At 41.2% G+C, this 15,781-nt stretch overlaps 1 protein-coding gene across 3 annotated transcripts in view; it reads left to right on the forward strand.

The window, feature by feature from the left end:
- AFF2 (ALF transcription elongation factor 2) overlaps positions 1 to 15,781 on the forward strand; it is a 417,511-nt gene that overhangs the window by 372,360 nt on the left and 29,370 nt on the right. For all 3 annotated transcript variants that reach the window (XM_077308979.1, XM_077308981.1, XM_077308980.1), the window contains exons 13-17: positions 910 to 1,120; positions 3,411 to 3,547; positions 5,356 to 5,419; positions 8,744 to 8,880; positions 14,381 to 14,452. In XM_077308979.1, the coding sequence (XP_077165094.1) occupies positions 910 to 1,120; positions 3,411 to 3,547; positions 5,356 to 5,419; positions 8,744 to 8,880; positions 14,381 to 14,452 (621 nt within the window). The remainder of the gene's footprint in view (positions 1 to 909; positions 1,121 to 3,410; positions 3,548 to 5,355; positions 5,420 to 8,743; positions 8,881 to 14,380; positions 14,453 to 15,781) is intronic.

Consider the following 15,781-nt stretch of genomic DNA (forward strand, 5'->3'; position numbering starts at 1 on the left):
TGCCCAGCGCTTCTCACCACTGGTATTTCAATTCCCTTCACACAGAGAAGGCTCTTTGTGCTTCAGAAAGGGTAGGGGATTGGCACAGGTTGTTGATCCATATAAAGCTTTTGTTGCAAGTATTGGAAATACCTAAAGGAATCTTGCAGGCACTTACAACAGGACACCAATGGGAGTTCAGCCATTGTTGAAGGGTGCCAAGATTGGCATCAAGTCTGCCTATCTTTTCAGAGGAAACGCTATCTTGGCCTTTTGGCAGTTTATAGCATTAGCAGTCAGTTTCAGAGCTTTCACTGGAGTGGTTCAATTTTATTTATTTATTTATTTATTTATTTATTTATTTATTTATTTATTTACTTACTTACTTACTTACTTACTTACTTACTTACTTATTTATTTATTTATTTATTTATTTATTTATTTATTTATTTATTTATTTATTTATTTATTTATTTATTTATTTATTTGTGTATTTCTGTATTTATTTATATTTCTATACCGCCCATTTCTTTGCAGCTCTGGGCGGTTTACATTGAACATTATATAACTTACATGGAACATTATACAGACTATAACATCAAAACAACTTTCAATAAAGCATCAAAAGATTACAAAACCACATTTATAATATAAATAACAACAGTAACATTGGGAGAGTCATGGGCGGGCGTCTGGGGGGGGACCAGCGGGTGTTCCAAGTCGGTCGGCCTCAAGCGAATGCCTTATGAATTATGAAGAACACACACACGGGCAGAGTAGCGATGCCACATGCTACACATCCTTAAAAACAAACTTCACAGTCTTCTTAATGCAGCAGACCCAGGTCACGTATGACTTACCTGGAAGCGCATCTTTGCACAGATGAGTTCGAGCGGTAATGAATGCACCTTCTTTTTTCCTCCTTGTCAGCAACAACTCAGTTAAGAAGGCCACCAAGAAGAGAGAAGAGAAGCTGCTGCCCCCACCATTATCACCTTTGCTAGATGACACGGCACCCAGACGGAATGACAGTGGCTCCTTCAGCCAAGAGAACAACCTGGTAAATCCCTTGCAGGCCAACATCTGCTCCAAACACAGGAAATATGAGAACAAATCCTCTTCCAACCCAAAGGGAACCTGTGTAAGTAACCCTGAAAGTTATTAGAAAGAAACTCAGAGCATGTGCTGACATAAGGCACTTCTGGGTGGTGAGTGAAGCATCAGGCTGTAGTGATCTGCCTACCTGAACTTAGGCCATGCACTATGCTGAGTGCTCAACAAATCATTGGTGATGCCCATGGAATCTTTCAGAGAGTCTTCACCCCTCTCCTTATCCAGACCTCCCCACCACCACCCCCGGTGTTGAGTTATCTCGGCTTTACCGCTAGGCTTAAATCCATTCCACAATACACAAAGAATCGATAGCTCGTTCCATCTCCTGGTTTATAGAATTATGGTTTATAGAATAACAAGACCATTGGGGGGGGGGGGGGAGATTCAGGTAGGATACCAAAGAACCATTCTACCAGACACTGATTTTCAGCTTCTCTAGTGAGCTTGACTGTGCTTTTTCAGTAACTTTACTCAGAGGAGAAGGAAAATAATATAAGGTGAGATGGACCTGGGAAGAATCTCCACCTCCCAAGATCAAAACACTTGAGTTCATTTTAACAAGCAGTTGGGTATATTAATAGAACACTAAGAACAGAACTGCAATTGAAGAAGAAGTGTGACTTGGTGGCTAAAAAGGCAAATGGGATTTGGGACTGTATCAAAAGAAGTATAGTGTCCAGATCACACAAGGTGATGGCACCGCTTTACTCTGCTCTGGTTATACCTCACTTAGAGTACCATGTTCAGTATTGGGCACCACAATTGAAAAAGGATGTAGACAAACTGGAGCATGTCCAGAGAAGGGCTCACCAGAAAATGGTGAGGAGTCTGGAGAGTTGTTTTCTGTTGCCCCAGTGGGTCAGACCAGAAATAATTCAAAAGAATTTTTGGCTAAGCATCTGGAACAGCATCTGGCTAAGCATCTGGAACAGAGCGGTTCCTCAGTGGAACAGGCTTCCTCGGGAGGTGATGGGTTCTTCTTCTTTGGAAGTTTTAAAGAAGAGGCTAGATAGCCATCTGACAGAAATGCTGATTCTGTGAACTTAGGCAGATTGTAAATCAGTGGGCAGACAGGATTGTGCTTGAGCTTGGCTTTTGTGGCCCTTTCTTGCATGCCCAGGGAAATGCTGATTGCCACCTTGGGGTCAGGAGGTGAATTTTCTCCAGGCCAGACTGGCCGGGGATTCTGGTTTTTTTGAGAATAGCGCCCAGAAAGCATGCTGATGGTATTGTTTCAAATTATAAAGATGTTAATGCCATTCTGAGATTGTGTGGTGATATGTTTACTAATCTGTTTTCTACTGAATCAGACCCTTGGCCCCTCAAGGTCAATATTGTCAGGCTGCCAGCAACTCTCCAGTATCTCAGGGAGAGGTCTTTAACAACTCCTACCACCTGATTCTTTTAGCTGAAGCTGACAGGAATTGAACAGGGATCTTTCTGATTGCCCAGAAAGTGCTCTACCGGTGAGCTACAGTTTTTCCCAGGAATAATCTACCTGTAAAGCAGATGCTTTGCTATTGATTCATGCGCTTCCCACAATCTCAAGCAAGCCGTAAAAACTAGAACGTTGATGGGCTGCGTTAAGCTTTGTAATAGAGTTACCAACAGACCTGGAGGGGGGGAAACTCTCCTGTCCCGTTAATATAAACTTAATGGATTTCTGTTTCCCTCTGTGCCATGAAAAGCTTCAGCTGCCCATTTCCACACATTTAGCCACAATTAAAAAGACTGGACATTTTCTCTCTCCAGGATTGCTGGCAGCCCTATTTAGTGGGTCACACAAATTGTGCCATTCTAGAGTATATCCACATCGTGTGATTTGCAGAATGAAAACAAGTCATTTTCCTCTGATCATCGTGTCTGTATAACTACACCTCTATTTGATCAACCCAATCAACCATGTAACAATCTAATAGAATTAATATGGGATTGAACTTATGTGATTTAAAGGGGGGAGGGATGTTGAATTATTTTCAGTGACAGTCCCATGGTTTAAATCCAGCTCCATTGGATATTGTGGCTTCTTGTTTGCAGTTCATCTTCTTATGTTTTAATAAGCAAGCGATGCTACAAGGCACCCATGCTGACATTACACCTTTTCGGAAGTGGGTGTTAATGATGCTGTGTGTGCGTGAGCAATCTGTAGCTGTGGTGCTTAATTAATCTGCTGAACTTGACTTGTGACATGAAGTCCACAAGATGCAAAATATGGGCTTGGATTTTAATTTCAAGGCACACCGACTTGCATTACGTGACATGCGAAGATATTATTAGCATGCAAGCCAAAGCTGCTAATTAAAATTGCTTTCCCACAGGAGGAAGACTCCCACAGCAGGCCCACAAACCCTCTGCTTGACTCCAGCCATCTAGACAATGATATCTGGTCTACAGCACCTGCCTTCGCCAATGGGGATGCTGAGCCAAGAAGACCTAAAATCTCATTTGATGATATGTAGGTAGAGAGAGCAAAGCCTTGCAGTCATCTCTGGCTCAGGCTTTAAATTCATAGACCTTTGATTACAGGGGCATGCAAATTCTCTAAGGGGGGGGGGAAGAATCTTTTGCCGCATTGTGCATATTAAAGAGTATGCTTATACTTACATAAGTCATTTTTTTTCAAAATTTTAGAAAGGTTTGCCTTTGCAGAGGGCAAGTAAAGGTATCATTAGAAAATATTGGTAAGAGCAAAATATTAAGAACATAAGAATGTATGGGTAGCCCTAGGGGTCTGGCTAGAAGTCCATCTACTCCAGCATCCTGTTTCCCCCAGTGGCCGCTCAGATGTTCTGGAAGGGCCATATATGGGCATGGAGTCCTTCATCTCCTGTTGTTTTCTAGCAATCACTGTTCCATGGTATACAGGCTCTGAGCATGGAGGATCTGTCTAGCCATCATGGCTAATAGCTGGCTATAGATCTATTCTCCAAGAATGAAAGATATAGCAGAGAATTCTCTTGTAGCAGAGAATCCCATAAAAATACGCTATGTTAAAATGGACTTCCTTTTGTCTGTCCCAAATGAAGTGCCTGTCAACTTCTGTTAGGTGCTCACAATTTATAGTATTTGGGTGGGCGGATGGAAAAGTTTCATAAAATTGAGAAATAACTGTCTGATAATGGATGAGATTGGGTAAAATTGGAGCACGCTCCTGAGAGGTAACTCCATGCCCATATGTGCATGAAGCAGGTTAACTCTGTTACTTTCTCTCCCGATCAAATAGCAAACGGTATTTATGAAACTGCTGGTATGTCAGACAAGTTCTAGTTCTTTAAGAGGTAGTCCGACACTTTTATAGTGAGTCAGACATGGGATGCCTGCGTATTCCATGTGACTGATACACATCTTTAGACACTCATGTAGAGGTTGTGTTCCGAGGCACATGTGTGCAGGTACTTTAAAACTGTATGCACACTGCAGTAATCCGGTGGCAGTTTATATCACTTTGTGCCACCAGCAGTTATGTCTGCCACTCAAAGTATGGATCCCAGTTCCATTAATCTGTCTTGCCCAGCATTACTCAGACTGGAGGCAGTTCTTTCCACAACAGATGTTTTTCTCAACCTTTCTGCTGGTGGTGTTAAGGATTATAACAATGACCTTGTCATTGTTCCCTTTTCCACAAAGAACTGACCACTCAGGTATGTATGATTCCAGATTGACTGTCATCTCGGAAAACTGGGGCTCCGTTGCTAGTGAAAGCAGCATTTTGCATTATTTATGATTAAGTAAACTTCTTTTGTGGATGGATAATGCTGACTAATTCCATCTCCCCCACAGAAAACATACATATTTTTTTCTATTTTGGATTTTAGCTTTTCTAATGGAAGCTTGTTCTGGTTAATCACTCTGAATGGTTTCTCTTTTCCTTCTGTTCAGCAAAGCTTAATAGGCCCCTTTGGGCTTCTGGTTTCCACTGTTGGCCGTTTTGCAGCCAGCTCATCAATCACAACTTTGCATCCTGCTGCTTTTCACTGATAAGACAGAAGGGAAACAAAAATAAATGGGGTCAGTTTGTCCTGGAAACCAGTCAGCGCTTTTTATCAGCTTTTTTGACAACCACTGGGCCTCCGCAGGGATAGCGCTGACCCATGGTTTGTTTTCCTTAGCCATGACTCAGCATTTACATCTGGAATAAAATACCTAAACAGGAGCTGAAGGGTTAACTACAAACCAGAAAGGAAAACTTTGGTTTGAAATGAAAACTGGTGAAGTTTTGGTCAATACAGCTGATTGCTTTTCTTACTGTCCTCATTTGGTTAGGCTCCACAATGCAGATTACTACATGCAAGAGGCCAAGAAGCTAAAGCACAAAGCAGATGCCCTGGTAAGTGTTTGTGGCTTTCCTTAATGACCTAGGTGTAGTCTGCGCAGGGATTTTTACCTACTGCCAGCTCGAATAAATCCCTGCTGTCTATACTGAATTTGATTTGCATTTTGATTTTGGGTACTTCAAATTTACGCTCTGCAAAAAGCATGATTAATTCGTCGTGACCCTACCTTTCCCCCGCGATATCCTGGAGTAGATATAAGCCTCAATATTTCAAAAACTGAATTAACTCTGCCTCGTGCCTCCCACTTCCAAAGCTGTAACAAAGAAATCTTCCCTAGTTGGCCAGGGCATCAGTTCAAAGTCTTCCCAGTTCCCATTACAAGGCTTCCCTTAAAATGATTGTGCTCAAGAAGCCCTAACTTCTCTCAGCAGAGGCCTCTTGGTTTTCTCCCCCCTCCTCTGCTGTCTCCAGTGTTTTCCACACACACCCCTAGTTCAAGAAAAGAAAGAAAAGAGGCTCCTGCAACGCTTGCCCCCCCCCCATTCTGAGGTTCTACAATCGAGTGCAGAATGGAGGGGGGGTAGAGGAAGACCCAAGTTCAAACTGATCTGAATTCAGAAGGATCTATAACAGAATAAACAAAATAAATGCGGAATCAGCCCAGGTTAGCAGTGAAGTTCATCTTGCAAAAATATAATGATAAACCAAAGAGGACCACTTCTAATCTGCTTGCCTAATTCAATTGTGCTCAGGCTTGTCTTTTGTATAAGTAGCAACAGTTAGAAGGTTCTAAATTGGAAGATGTTATAAACCAGTTTATCATTCTGATAGGCATGGTGGAAATAGGGCTCCCAAAATTGGCTTAGCAAATTCTGGGAGCTGTGGGGGAGGGGGGTTGCATGTGGAAGATAGTGTTCCAGGTGATTATCTACTCCTACTCTCTCTGATCTTTACCATAGGTGGGGGCCATTTTTTTACTTTCACTCCTCAATTTCTCAGTGTCCTGGAAACCAAGAAATTGGAGACGAGAGTTAGTAATTCCCTGCCCCTGGTGGGTAAACAGGAAGCCTAAGCAGAGAGAAATTCCAGCTGGGCGGTACAGGTTTATTCCTCTTCTAATTTACTTTGCAAGCTGTTTACTTGGATCTGCAAGTCTTTTTGTGCATAGCCCTACTGTGGACTTTAATTTGGGGCCATATTAGGATATGCCAGCAGAGCTTCATAAAGATCAAACCCAGGCATAGACTCAAAACTTCACAGTAGTTGCTGACTGACAGTCATATATGACCTAAGCCCCAACCAAACTGATGTTAATATTTAGTGCCAACTTACTCTAAATGCAATTAAGTTTTTTATTTTTATTTTTTATTATTTTTTATTATTTTTTATTTTTTATTATTTTTTATTTATTTGACAGCATAGTAAAAAGGGAGATACCTCTTCCAAGAAAGTGTACAGGTCAAGGAGGAAAGACAGCAAGAGACAATGTAGAGAGATGTAAAGATGAGGTAGTGGAAAAGAAACCACTGCTGGATTAAGGGAGGAAATTGTGAAGTACTTGAGGGTGGGAAGCAGAACAGGTTTCCAGTGTATTTTTAAGTACAGTTCAAAGTACTGACACTGTCCCACAAATTACTCAGGTCTCTCTAGAACTATTTGCTATCTTTAACATCACTTGTCAAGGCCATTGGTCAGGGTCCCTCACCATCAGGTTAGGCAGGTGTTTATCAAAGGCCTTTTCTGTGGGGCCATCCTGGTTATGGCACTGCCTCCTCCAGCATAGCCAGGTATCTCCATCATAATCATAATTCAGGCTCCAAGTGAAGCTTCTTCTGTTCACTGAACCTTTTAGCGTTTAAACTTAGTCATGTTTCTGAAACAGGCACCTGTCTTATTGCTAGCTGGATCTTCACTGATGTATTGTTTTGTCTTATTGCCTTTAATATATTGTTAATTCCCGCTAAAGCTAAATAAACACACTTAATAAAATGAATAAATGCATGAATAAGAGAGTCTGACAGAATACATAGGGGCAAGACCTCCAGGCTTTTGGTGTCATTTCCCTCTTTCTGGGGACTTGTCAGACCCATCATACTGAGTCTACCAAATTCTGCCCACCAGTTTCTCATTCCACTTAAACACTAGTATGCTGTAATGAAATTAAGGTTGCAAAGCAAGACCCAACAACCAAGGGGGGGGCATACCACCAATGCAGGTCATCCCCTTATTTCCACCACTTTATTCCCCATCATCCAGCTGAGCAGCAGTGGGAAGCACCTACTGGGGCAGCCATAAGGCCAGACTAATTCCAGTAGTGTCTTCTTAGTCAGACTGGCACCATGGGTCAGGCATGGGTGTGTCTGGCTTTTTCTATTCTCCCTTGATCCATTTAATCCACCTAACGCTTCTGCTCTGGATTTGCAATGCTTCCACTGCTTGTTGCTGAACATTCATTCCTGTCGATGGGCCTGCTTCAAGAAAGGGGCCCAAGCTGACTCCATTGGTTGAGAAGGCTCACAGAAGCAAGCCAACAATAACTCCAGTGACTGACTGACTTTTAAAGGCATCTGCATGGGAACCAGCCTACTCTCTGCTAGCAAATGGTTACAGGTGCAGGCTTATGACAGCCTCCTCATGCTGTGTCAGTCCACTCCATTCAACACTGCTGTGTCCACCCTTCCTAAATCACTCAGCATATCAATGAGCCATCTTGTTGCCTCTGTCTGTGCCTGGCAGAATTCAGACTGCTTCTCATGCAGCACTAATGCAAAAGGGCATCTCACATCCTGTTGGTGCCTGCAGACACTTCTTTCCTGTCACATGTCGTTTAACATCCCCTGCATTCTGACTGGAATGCCAAGACAGGCACTGCTTAACAACAGCTTGTTGGCAGCCTTGAATAACCACAGCAAGCCTCCCATCTACCCTTCATTAGAAGGTGTACCCTTTAGTTGACCTAGTTCTTAACCCTATCCTTGCCATTAGACAAGGCCTTCCTCAACCTCACTGTTGCTTTTCTGGATTTGGCTGCAATTTGTTATCATTCATCTACTAAAGATCACTGCAGTCTCTTTTAGCAAAAGGGATCTTAGCACAGCTAGTGTTCCAAAGGAGGGGTAGTACAATACAGAAAAAGTCAGACATGTCAACCAGGCTTAAAGACATTTTTATTCTGGATTCAAGAATGCAGCAGAAAGCTCTTTATACCTCCTTTTAAGACCTTTCCACAGTAAGCGTCACAGGGAGTATGCTCATATAGATGCCTATCCACATCAACAATTGCAAGAGGAGAGTTTGATAAAGACATGGTCCTGAGTCAATCTGCCTTTATGTTGACCATTAAATGAAATCTGGCACATCCTTCTTTCTCTTTTCAGCTGGAAAAGTTTGGCAAAGCTGTGAATTATGCTGATGCTGCCCTTTCGTTCATTGAGTGCGGGAATGCTATGGAGCGCGATCCATTAGAGGCAAAATCTCCGTACACCATGTACTCAGAGACTGTGGAACTCATCAGGTTAATGTCTTTGCTGTGATCATTTTCATAATCTCATTTCACTCATAATTAGAACTCGCTGCGTTTTTTTAAAGTATCATTTCGACCTCATTAATGATTAGTCCAAGGCATCTTTCGTCTCAGAAGTCATCATAATTAGTTCTTCTTTCCATTTTATTAATGTCATGGAAAATTTATAATTGATGGACACTGCTCTTATAAATGAGTCCCGTTGGAGGTTATAATGTGTATGTTATATAATTTGCAATATTCATAAAATTAAAATTGAAATGTAGTATGTAGAAGGAAAGCATAGTCGTTCTCCATTTGGCCACGACACTTGTCTTTTGAAAGGGCTAGTTTTATCATTTCAGACATTAAAGGGAGTCCACTGGAATCTTGGTTATGAAAGCTGTTTTCCAGGGGTTTATAATTTAGCAGTAGAAAAATTATTCCACAATGAAATTTGGCGGGTGAGGCTGGAGCTTGCAAGCACACATTTTGCACATGTATGTCCACATTGAAGTAAATTCAGCTTGTGTTTTGGACACACAAGAGGGAAATTTTCTAAGTGTTACTTAGAAATTCAGACTGCCATTGTCAAGGAGTCCAAGGCTGAACCATGTGGGTTTCCAGGGTTGATATACACAAGTAACCATCCCTTTAAAAAAAATATGAGGTTTTATTTAATATCAATTATTTAATCTACAGGCAACACCTCTGATATCAAGCAGCAGTTAAACAAAGAAACTAGCCTAACTATCTAACACATTTCAAGAACCTGCATTAGATGGCACAAACCTTAAATCTTTCCTGTAATTGGAACAACATGGGCTATGTATAGATGTTAGATCATTATGGCAGTACCTTAACAGTTCCAACATCCTCAGACTCATGAATTGGTCATTGAGACCCTGTGAGAATAGTCAGTATATGCACTGGGAGGAGTATTTGATATCAGATGTTCATATTTTGTCCTTCTGATTTTAAGATGACACATAAAAACCTTTTTTGCAGTGGATATAAACAGTAGTCTTCAACTAAATTCAACTTGACAGGTGCAAAGATAGATCTATTGACTGTGAAACTCAGTTGATTTTTAAATATTGGTAAATAAGAGTGAGGTATAAAGAAGCTATGAGTTATTAATCAAATCTGTCCTGGATCAGTGCTCACTTAATATGGGCAGCCCTGGATAAAAAGTAGCAATATGATGGCTAAAGAGTGTCATCATTTATCCATACATGCGTGTGTTTATATAATCTCATGTTTTCATAAATGCCCTAAGTGACTCACACAATATTATTTAAAATATGTGCAATGTAATCTATTTTAAAAATAAGGTGGAAGTAGTCGAAATAGTAGAATAGCACAAGCTGCTGGTATAAATTGTGCACAGGTAACTCCAGTTGACTTCAGATTATTTCCTTCTGCTTATGCAAAGGCCTTACATAGGCACCGAAACCAGTGGAGGGAAGGACAAGAATATACATAATATACATAATATTATGGTAACCACTGAGATGGTTCTGGTCCAATAGTTAGTGTTGTAACTTCTCAAATAAAGGAAATATTAAATAGGAGTCTCAGTGCCTACCTCAATAGGTAGATTGACGGACAGACAGAAAAGTAAAGTTTCCTGCTCTAAGATCAATGTAACATGTGGTAAGGGTGTTGTTATAGGGTTTCATTCTACATTCTGAGCCACTTTGAGTCCTCATTGAGCAGATAAAAACAGTTTAAGAGGATCTACATCAACATAGAATCTAGAATCATAGAGTTGGAAGGGGCCATACAGGCCATCTAGTCCAATCCCCTGCTCAACGCAGGATCAGCCCAAAGCATCCCCAACCCCCTGCTCAACGCAGGATCAGCCCAAATCCAGGATCAGCCCACATCTATCTACATCTACATAAATACTAACTCAGTTTACTCTGGTGGCCTCAAGTTGATAGTAATGCCATCTCTCTGAAATTACCAAGAGATGCTCATCTGCTGAAATCTGTATATACTTGATAATACAACTTGATACTACATCAAGCTAAAATAGTTCTGGTCTACCAACCATTTCTATTTGTAATATTTTAAATTATAGGTTTTACAAGACTGTGGCTATTTTTTAATGTGCTGTTGTTGTGTTATGTTATGGTAAATTGCTTGTATTATTTTATAAATAACTTAGGAATATTTGTAGTGATGTATACGAAAGTATTTCCCATGATCAATAGGGAACAAGTACTAGCAACTGTAAAAATTTAAGGTCAACAAAGTGACAGTAATGTTACTACACAGGTATGTAAAATCAAATCATACTGGGACCTGATTTACACCTGCATGTTCACCACTTGTCAGCTACAGTATCAGGTAATGGCTTCCCTATGTGGATGGGCCACCACAGCTAGACCTTTCTCATAACCTCAAATTCTTTGTGTTTCAGTAGAATCACTTTACACAATTATCAGTAGATAAACAGATACTGAAACAGATTAGTCACTAAACAATTTCAATATTAGTTCATGAGTTGTATGTATGAATAAGCTGTCATAGAAATGATGCCACAGCTGGAACTTCCATCATCACACCAAATGTAGTGGCTTCCACAGATGTTAGTCCATCTACACATTGAACTGTTAGTCACCAGGGCTTGGATCCTATGTATTCATTTCTTTGGTTCTTGCATTGTCCATATCAGAGTCAAACCTCCACTGCCAAGGGAGCATTCTTCAGGCAATAGGCACTATTAAACACACAGCATCAAGATCTTTTAATGAGCTGCAAAGTGCCTAGAGAACGAGAGGAATAGGCTTCATAGCAGAGGACTACTTCCACAATTGAAGTATGTGCAGAAACAGTGTATAAGATCCAAACACAGGTATACAGTGATTGGGGCCTTCTCCACAAATGCAAGTATATTACAGGAATTTTCTGCAGCCAAATACTTAATGACATGCAATGTATGATTTGACATTATTGAAATCTGTTGGGCTTTTAGATGATAAATGTTTTGTCATTATATCAGCAATGGCTCATTCACACATGCACATAATCACTTGATAGGGCAGCTGGGAAGTGCTCACATAGGTATCCTCTACTCTAAGCATATAGAATCAATGGATGAAAATATGCACACCCCAGTTTCTTTGGGATATTCTTTTAGCAACATAGATTTTGAGTGTGAAAGGCTGCAATGCATGAGACTACCAAGAAACATCAGTCAGGAGATACTACATGCTTTGCATTATGAATGAGCATTTGTTTACATAGCAGAAATGTACCGGATTTGAAAAGAAGCTGTTATCTTCAGGGAAATAATATGCCTTGTAAATATTTTAGATTGTGTATTTGCATGCAGCTCTGGTTTAAACTGAAAGAAGAGACTGCAAAGAGGTTTGCAGCGCAGTACAATGATCATGTGCAACACCAAAGGCCTCCTAGTTTCAGAAGGGGATGAAGACTAACAAGGTTAAGCCAAAAAAAAATGGAGAGTGAAGGATGAAAGCACTGGTGTAAAGACATAGAGTGCCATGTAGGTACAAAGAGCCCTACACAATGGTGGTCAATATCAATGCAGTCCTAAGCAGACTTACACCCTTGTCAGACCACTGACTTCAGCAGGGTTTAAAAGACGCAAGTCCATTTAGGATTGCATGAGAATTGACACATCTGTTCCAGCCCTGGTCCTGATCGTACTTTATATGTCATGTTTTCCAAACTGGAATAAACAACATTAGGAAGTAGTGTTAATATCTCCTGCAGATCTTTGTTTTTATCCATTCGGTTAGTGTTATCCCAAAGGGTTGGACGCATGCAAATAAAATTGATTCGTGAAAACAAGCAACTCATCACAACTCAGGATACCAGAAATATGACTGCCAAAGTGGTTTAGACTAATTGTATCTTTAAATCCTCTCGTGTCTAAGATCGCACATCCTCAAAGGATGCAAATCTTTGTTATTTGGTCTGACCCACTAGGTATGAAGGGAGCAATCATAATGCAGATGAGAGAGAAGCAGGCTTTTAACTAAAGGGGACTTATCTATAAACTGCATAATAATGAAAAGGACAGGGCCAACTGCACTGTGACGTGGTAAAAACAGTGCCCTTCGCCTGCACTCCATTACCCCCATGTAAATGAGACTGCCCGAACACCTTAAAACTTTCTTATGCAACACTGAACTCTATTACTTATTCTAACACAAGTACCTGTGAAATTGTATTAAGGCTCAGAACAATGGCTTTTATGTGTTGGTTTAATTTTCAGGAGGCTAAATGCATGGAATGTGGGTTAAGAGGCACACCCCTTCATTGGAGGGAAGGGGGAATGATTCAACTTTAATCATTCAGGAGCAGTTGCATAGAACAGATTCGGTAGCTCACAGGAAGAGTATTTGCTATGCATGCAGAAGAGGTCAGGTCCAGTTCCTGGCATCTCTGATCAAAACAGATCTCAGGTTTCTAAGCTGGGAAAGATCAGTCTGAGAGCTGACAGGCTCCTCTACAAAGGTTAATGGGCCAGTGATCCAACTTGGTGTAAGAACGCATAAGGCAGGGGTCCCCAACTTTTTTCAGCCTGAAGTCACACTTAGAATGTTGACACGGCACAGTGGGTGCACCAAAAAAAGTGGCTTCTTTAGAAGATGGAGCCAGCCACAAAATAGCTGCTGCAGCTTAACTTCAGTAACGCAGCACAGCGTAGATTCTTGTGCTGTGGCTCCAGTGCGGTCAAATAAACATTTTTAAAATAAGGACAGCCTAACAAATCTCCAAAAGTCAATCAGAGCTTTGCTTGGCCAAAACCCTACCTGTCCCCACCCAATTCCTAAAACACTTGACAGGCACCAGAAAAGGTATTTCCAGGCACCATAGCACTCGTGGACACCTTTGTAGAGCAGAGGTAGTCAACCTGTGGTCCTCCAGATGTTCATGGACTACAATTCCCATGAGCCCCTGTAAGTGTTTGCTGGCAGGGGTTCATGGTAATTGTAGTCCATGAACATCTGGAGGACCACAGGTTGACTACCCCTGTTGTAGAAGACCGCCTGGCCTAAATTGTCCTTAAAATATACAAGCAATTTAAATATATGGGCTTTAAATGGTGAATATATGTTCCTGCCTCCTCCTCCTAACTCATAACATTAATTCTTTTAGCTCAGAACTGGCAGGATCTTTTTAGGGTCTTGGGCAAAGAGAGGCCCTTCTCCACTTTTGCCCCTGGAGCTCCTTTAACATCAGTTGGCATGGATTGAATCTGGGACCTTCTGCATGCCTGGCAGGTGCTCTGCCACCAAGCCACAGTATTTGGAGACCACCAAGAAAGTCCAGGGTTGCTACCCAGAAGCAGGCAAAGGCAAACCACCTCTGGCAATTTTTGCAAAGACAACCTTTGGTTCTCAAAATCCTGTTCTTTGAAAACCTTGTTGGTCTCTAAGGTGATACAAGTGAGAGGAATTATTTCCCACTCATTTTCTTCAAAGCATCATTTAAAATGCTCAGTGTTCCTTTCCCCAATCTCTCTTTAAAGGTATGCAATGAGGCTCAAGAACTTCACGGGCTCTTCTGCTACAGAAGGAGACAAGAAGCTAGCAGTTTTATGGTGAGGCACCTTGCGAATGTCTGATTCTTTAAAACACCTTTACCTGAGATGGTTTGTTTTGCTATGAGTATAGTAAAAGATAACCAATGGATACCTTTCATGACCAACACAATGTTAATTGCCCCCTTCATTTATATAGAAAATTTAAAAACTAGCTAACAATTTGCAGTCTTTAAAAGGGGAAGTGAAGAATATAGGAATAAAGGTGTCTTCGGGATTTTTTGCTTCTGTATGAACCAGTTAGGCAAGTGGCTAACGTTTTCTGTGCTCTAAGAGCCTCTTGTGGTGCAGAGTGGTAAGGCAGCAGACATGCAGTCTGAAAGCTCTGCCCATGTGGCTGGGAGTTCAATCCCAGCAGCCGGCTCAAGGTTGACTCAGCCTTCCAGCCTTCCGAGGTCGGTAAAATGAGTATCCAGCTTGCTGGGGGGTAAACGGTAATGACTGGGGAAGGCACTGGCAAACCACCCCGTATTGAGTCTGCCATGAAAACGCTAGAGGGCGTCACCCCAAGGGTCGGACATGACTCGGTGCTTGCACAGGGGATACCTTTACCTTTATCTTACCCCAGCTCTGGAACCCGCTCCATAAACAAATTAACTGGGTGCCTGCACTAACTCCACACTTGCATCCATTTTGGTTTCCTTTTGTTTTGTACCTGGTTGTCAGGAGCCTTTTCTTTCACATATTTTAATTGTGGGCAGCCCAAGTTCATTGGGGGGGGGGAGAGACAAAATTGTTAGAGTATCTATAGGTAGCTGCATGTTTCTATCAAATGTTGATAGTACAGTTGAAAGGAAAAGATGACCATGATGTCATCCTGAGTAGGGAGAACCCATATCAGAATTCAAAAATTTTGAATTAAGACAGTGTGGCCAAAACATTTAGTGCCGCCCCTAATAAAAAGTTTCCAATGGCTTAAGAATTCTTATCTCATTTTTAACAGATTTGGGTGGTATAGAGTTCCCACCACGACCACCACACTCCAGATTAACAGAACACTCACACTGGGTTGTTGATGGGTGGGTTTTTTTCCCATTTTTGGGGGGGGGGAATAGAATATTCTGTGCTGGTTTTGTTGTTAGGGAGTTCTAATCTTTTTTAGGTTGCTGTAGTGTTGCTCTGACTAAAGGTTTTTTAACTGATTATTTTTGTATTGCATAATTTTTGTTGTTAGCTGTCTCAGGAGCCATAGGCTAAAAGTCATGGCTTGTTCATTATTTAAAAATAGACAAAGAGGAGCTTCCAAGTAGCAAGTGGAATCTACTTTTTTAACCTGTGGTTTTAATCTCATGTACAGATAATGGTTAACTATTTCTTTTTAATAGCTTT

Source organism: Paroedura picta, chromosome 13 (genome assembly GCF_049243985.1).
Source record: "Paroedura picta isolate Pp20150507F chromosome 13, Ppicta_v3.0, whole genome shotgun sequence".
Lineage (NCBI taxonomy): Eukaryota > Metazoa > Chordata > Lepidosauria > Squamata > Gekkonidae > Paroedura > Paroedura picta.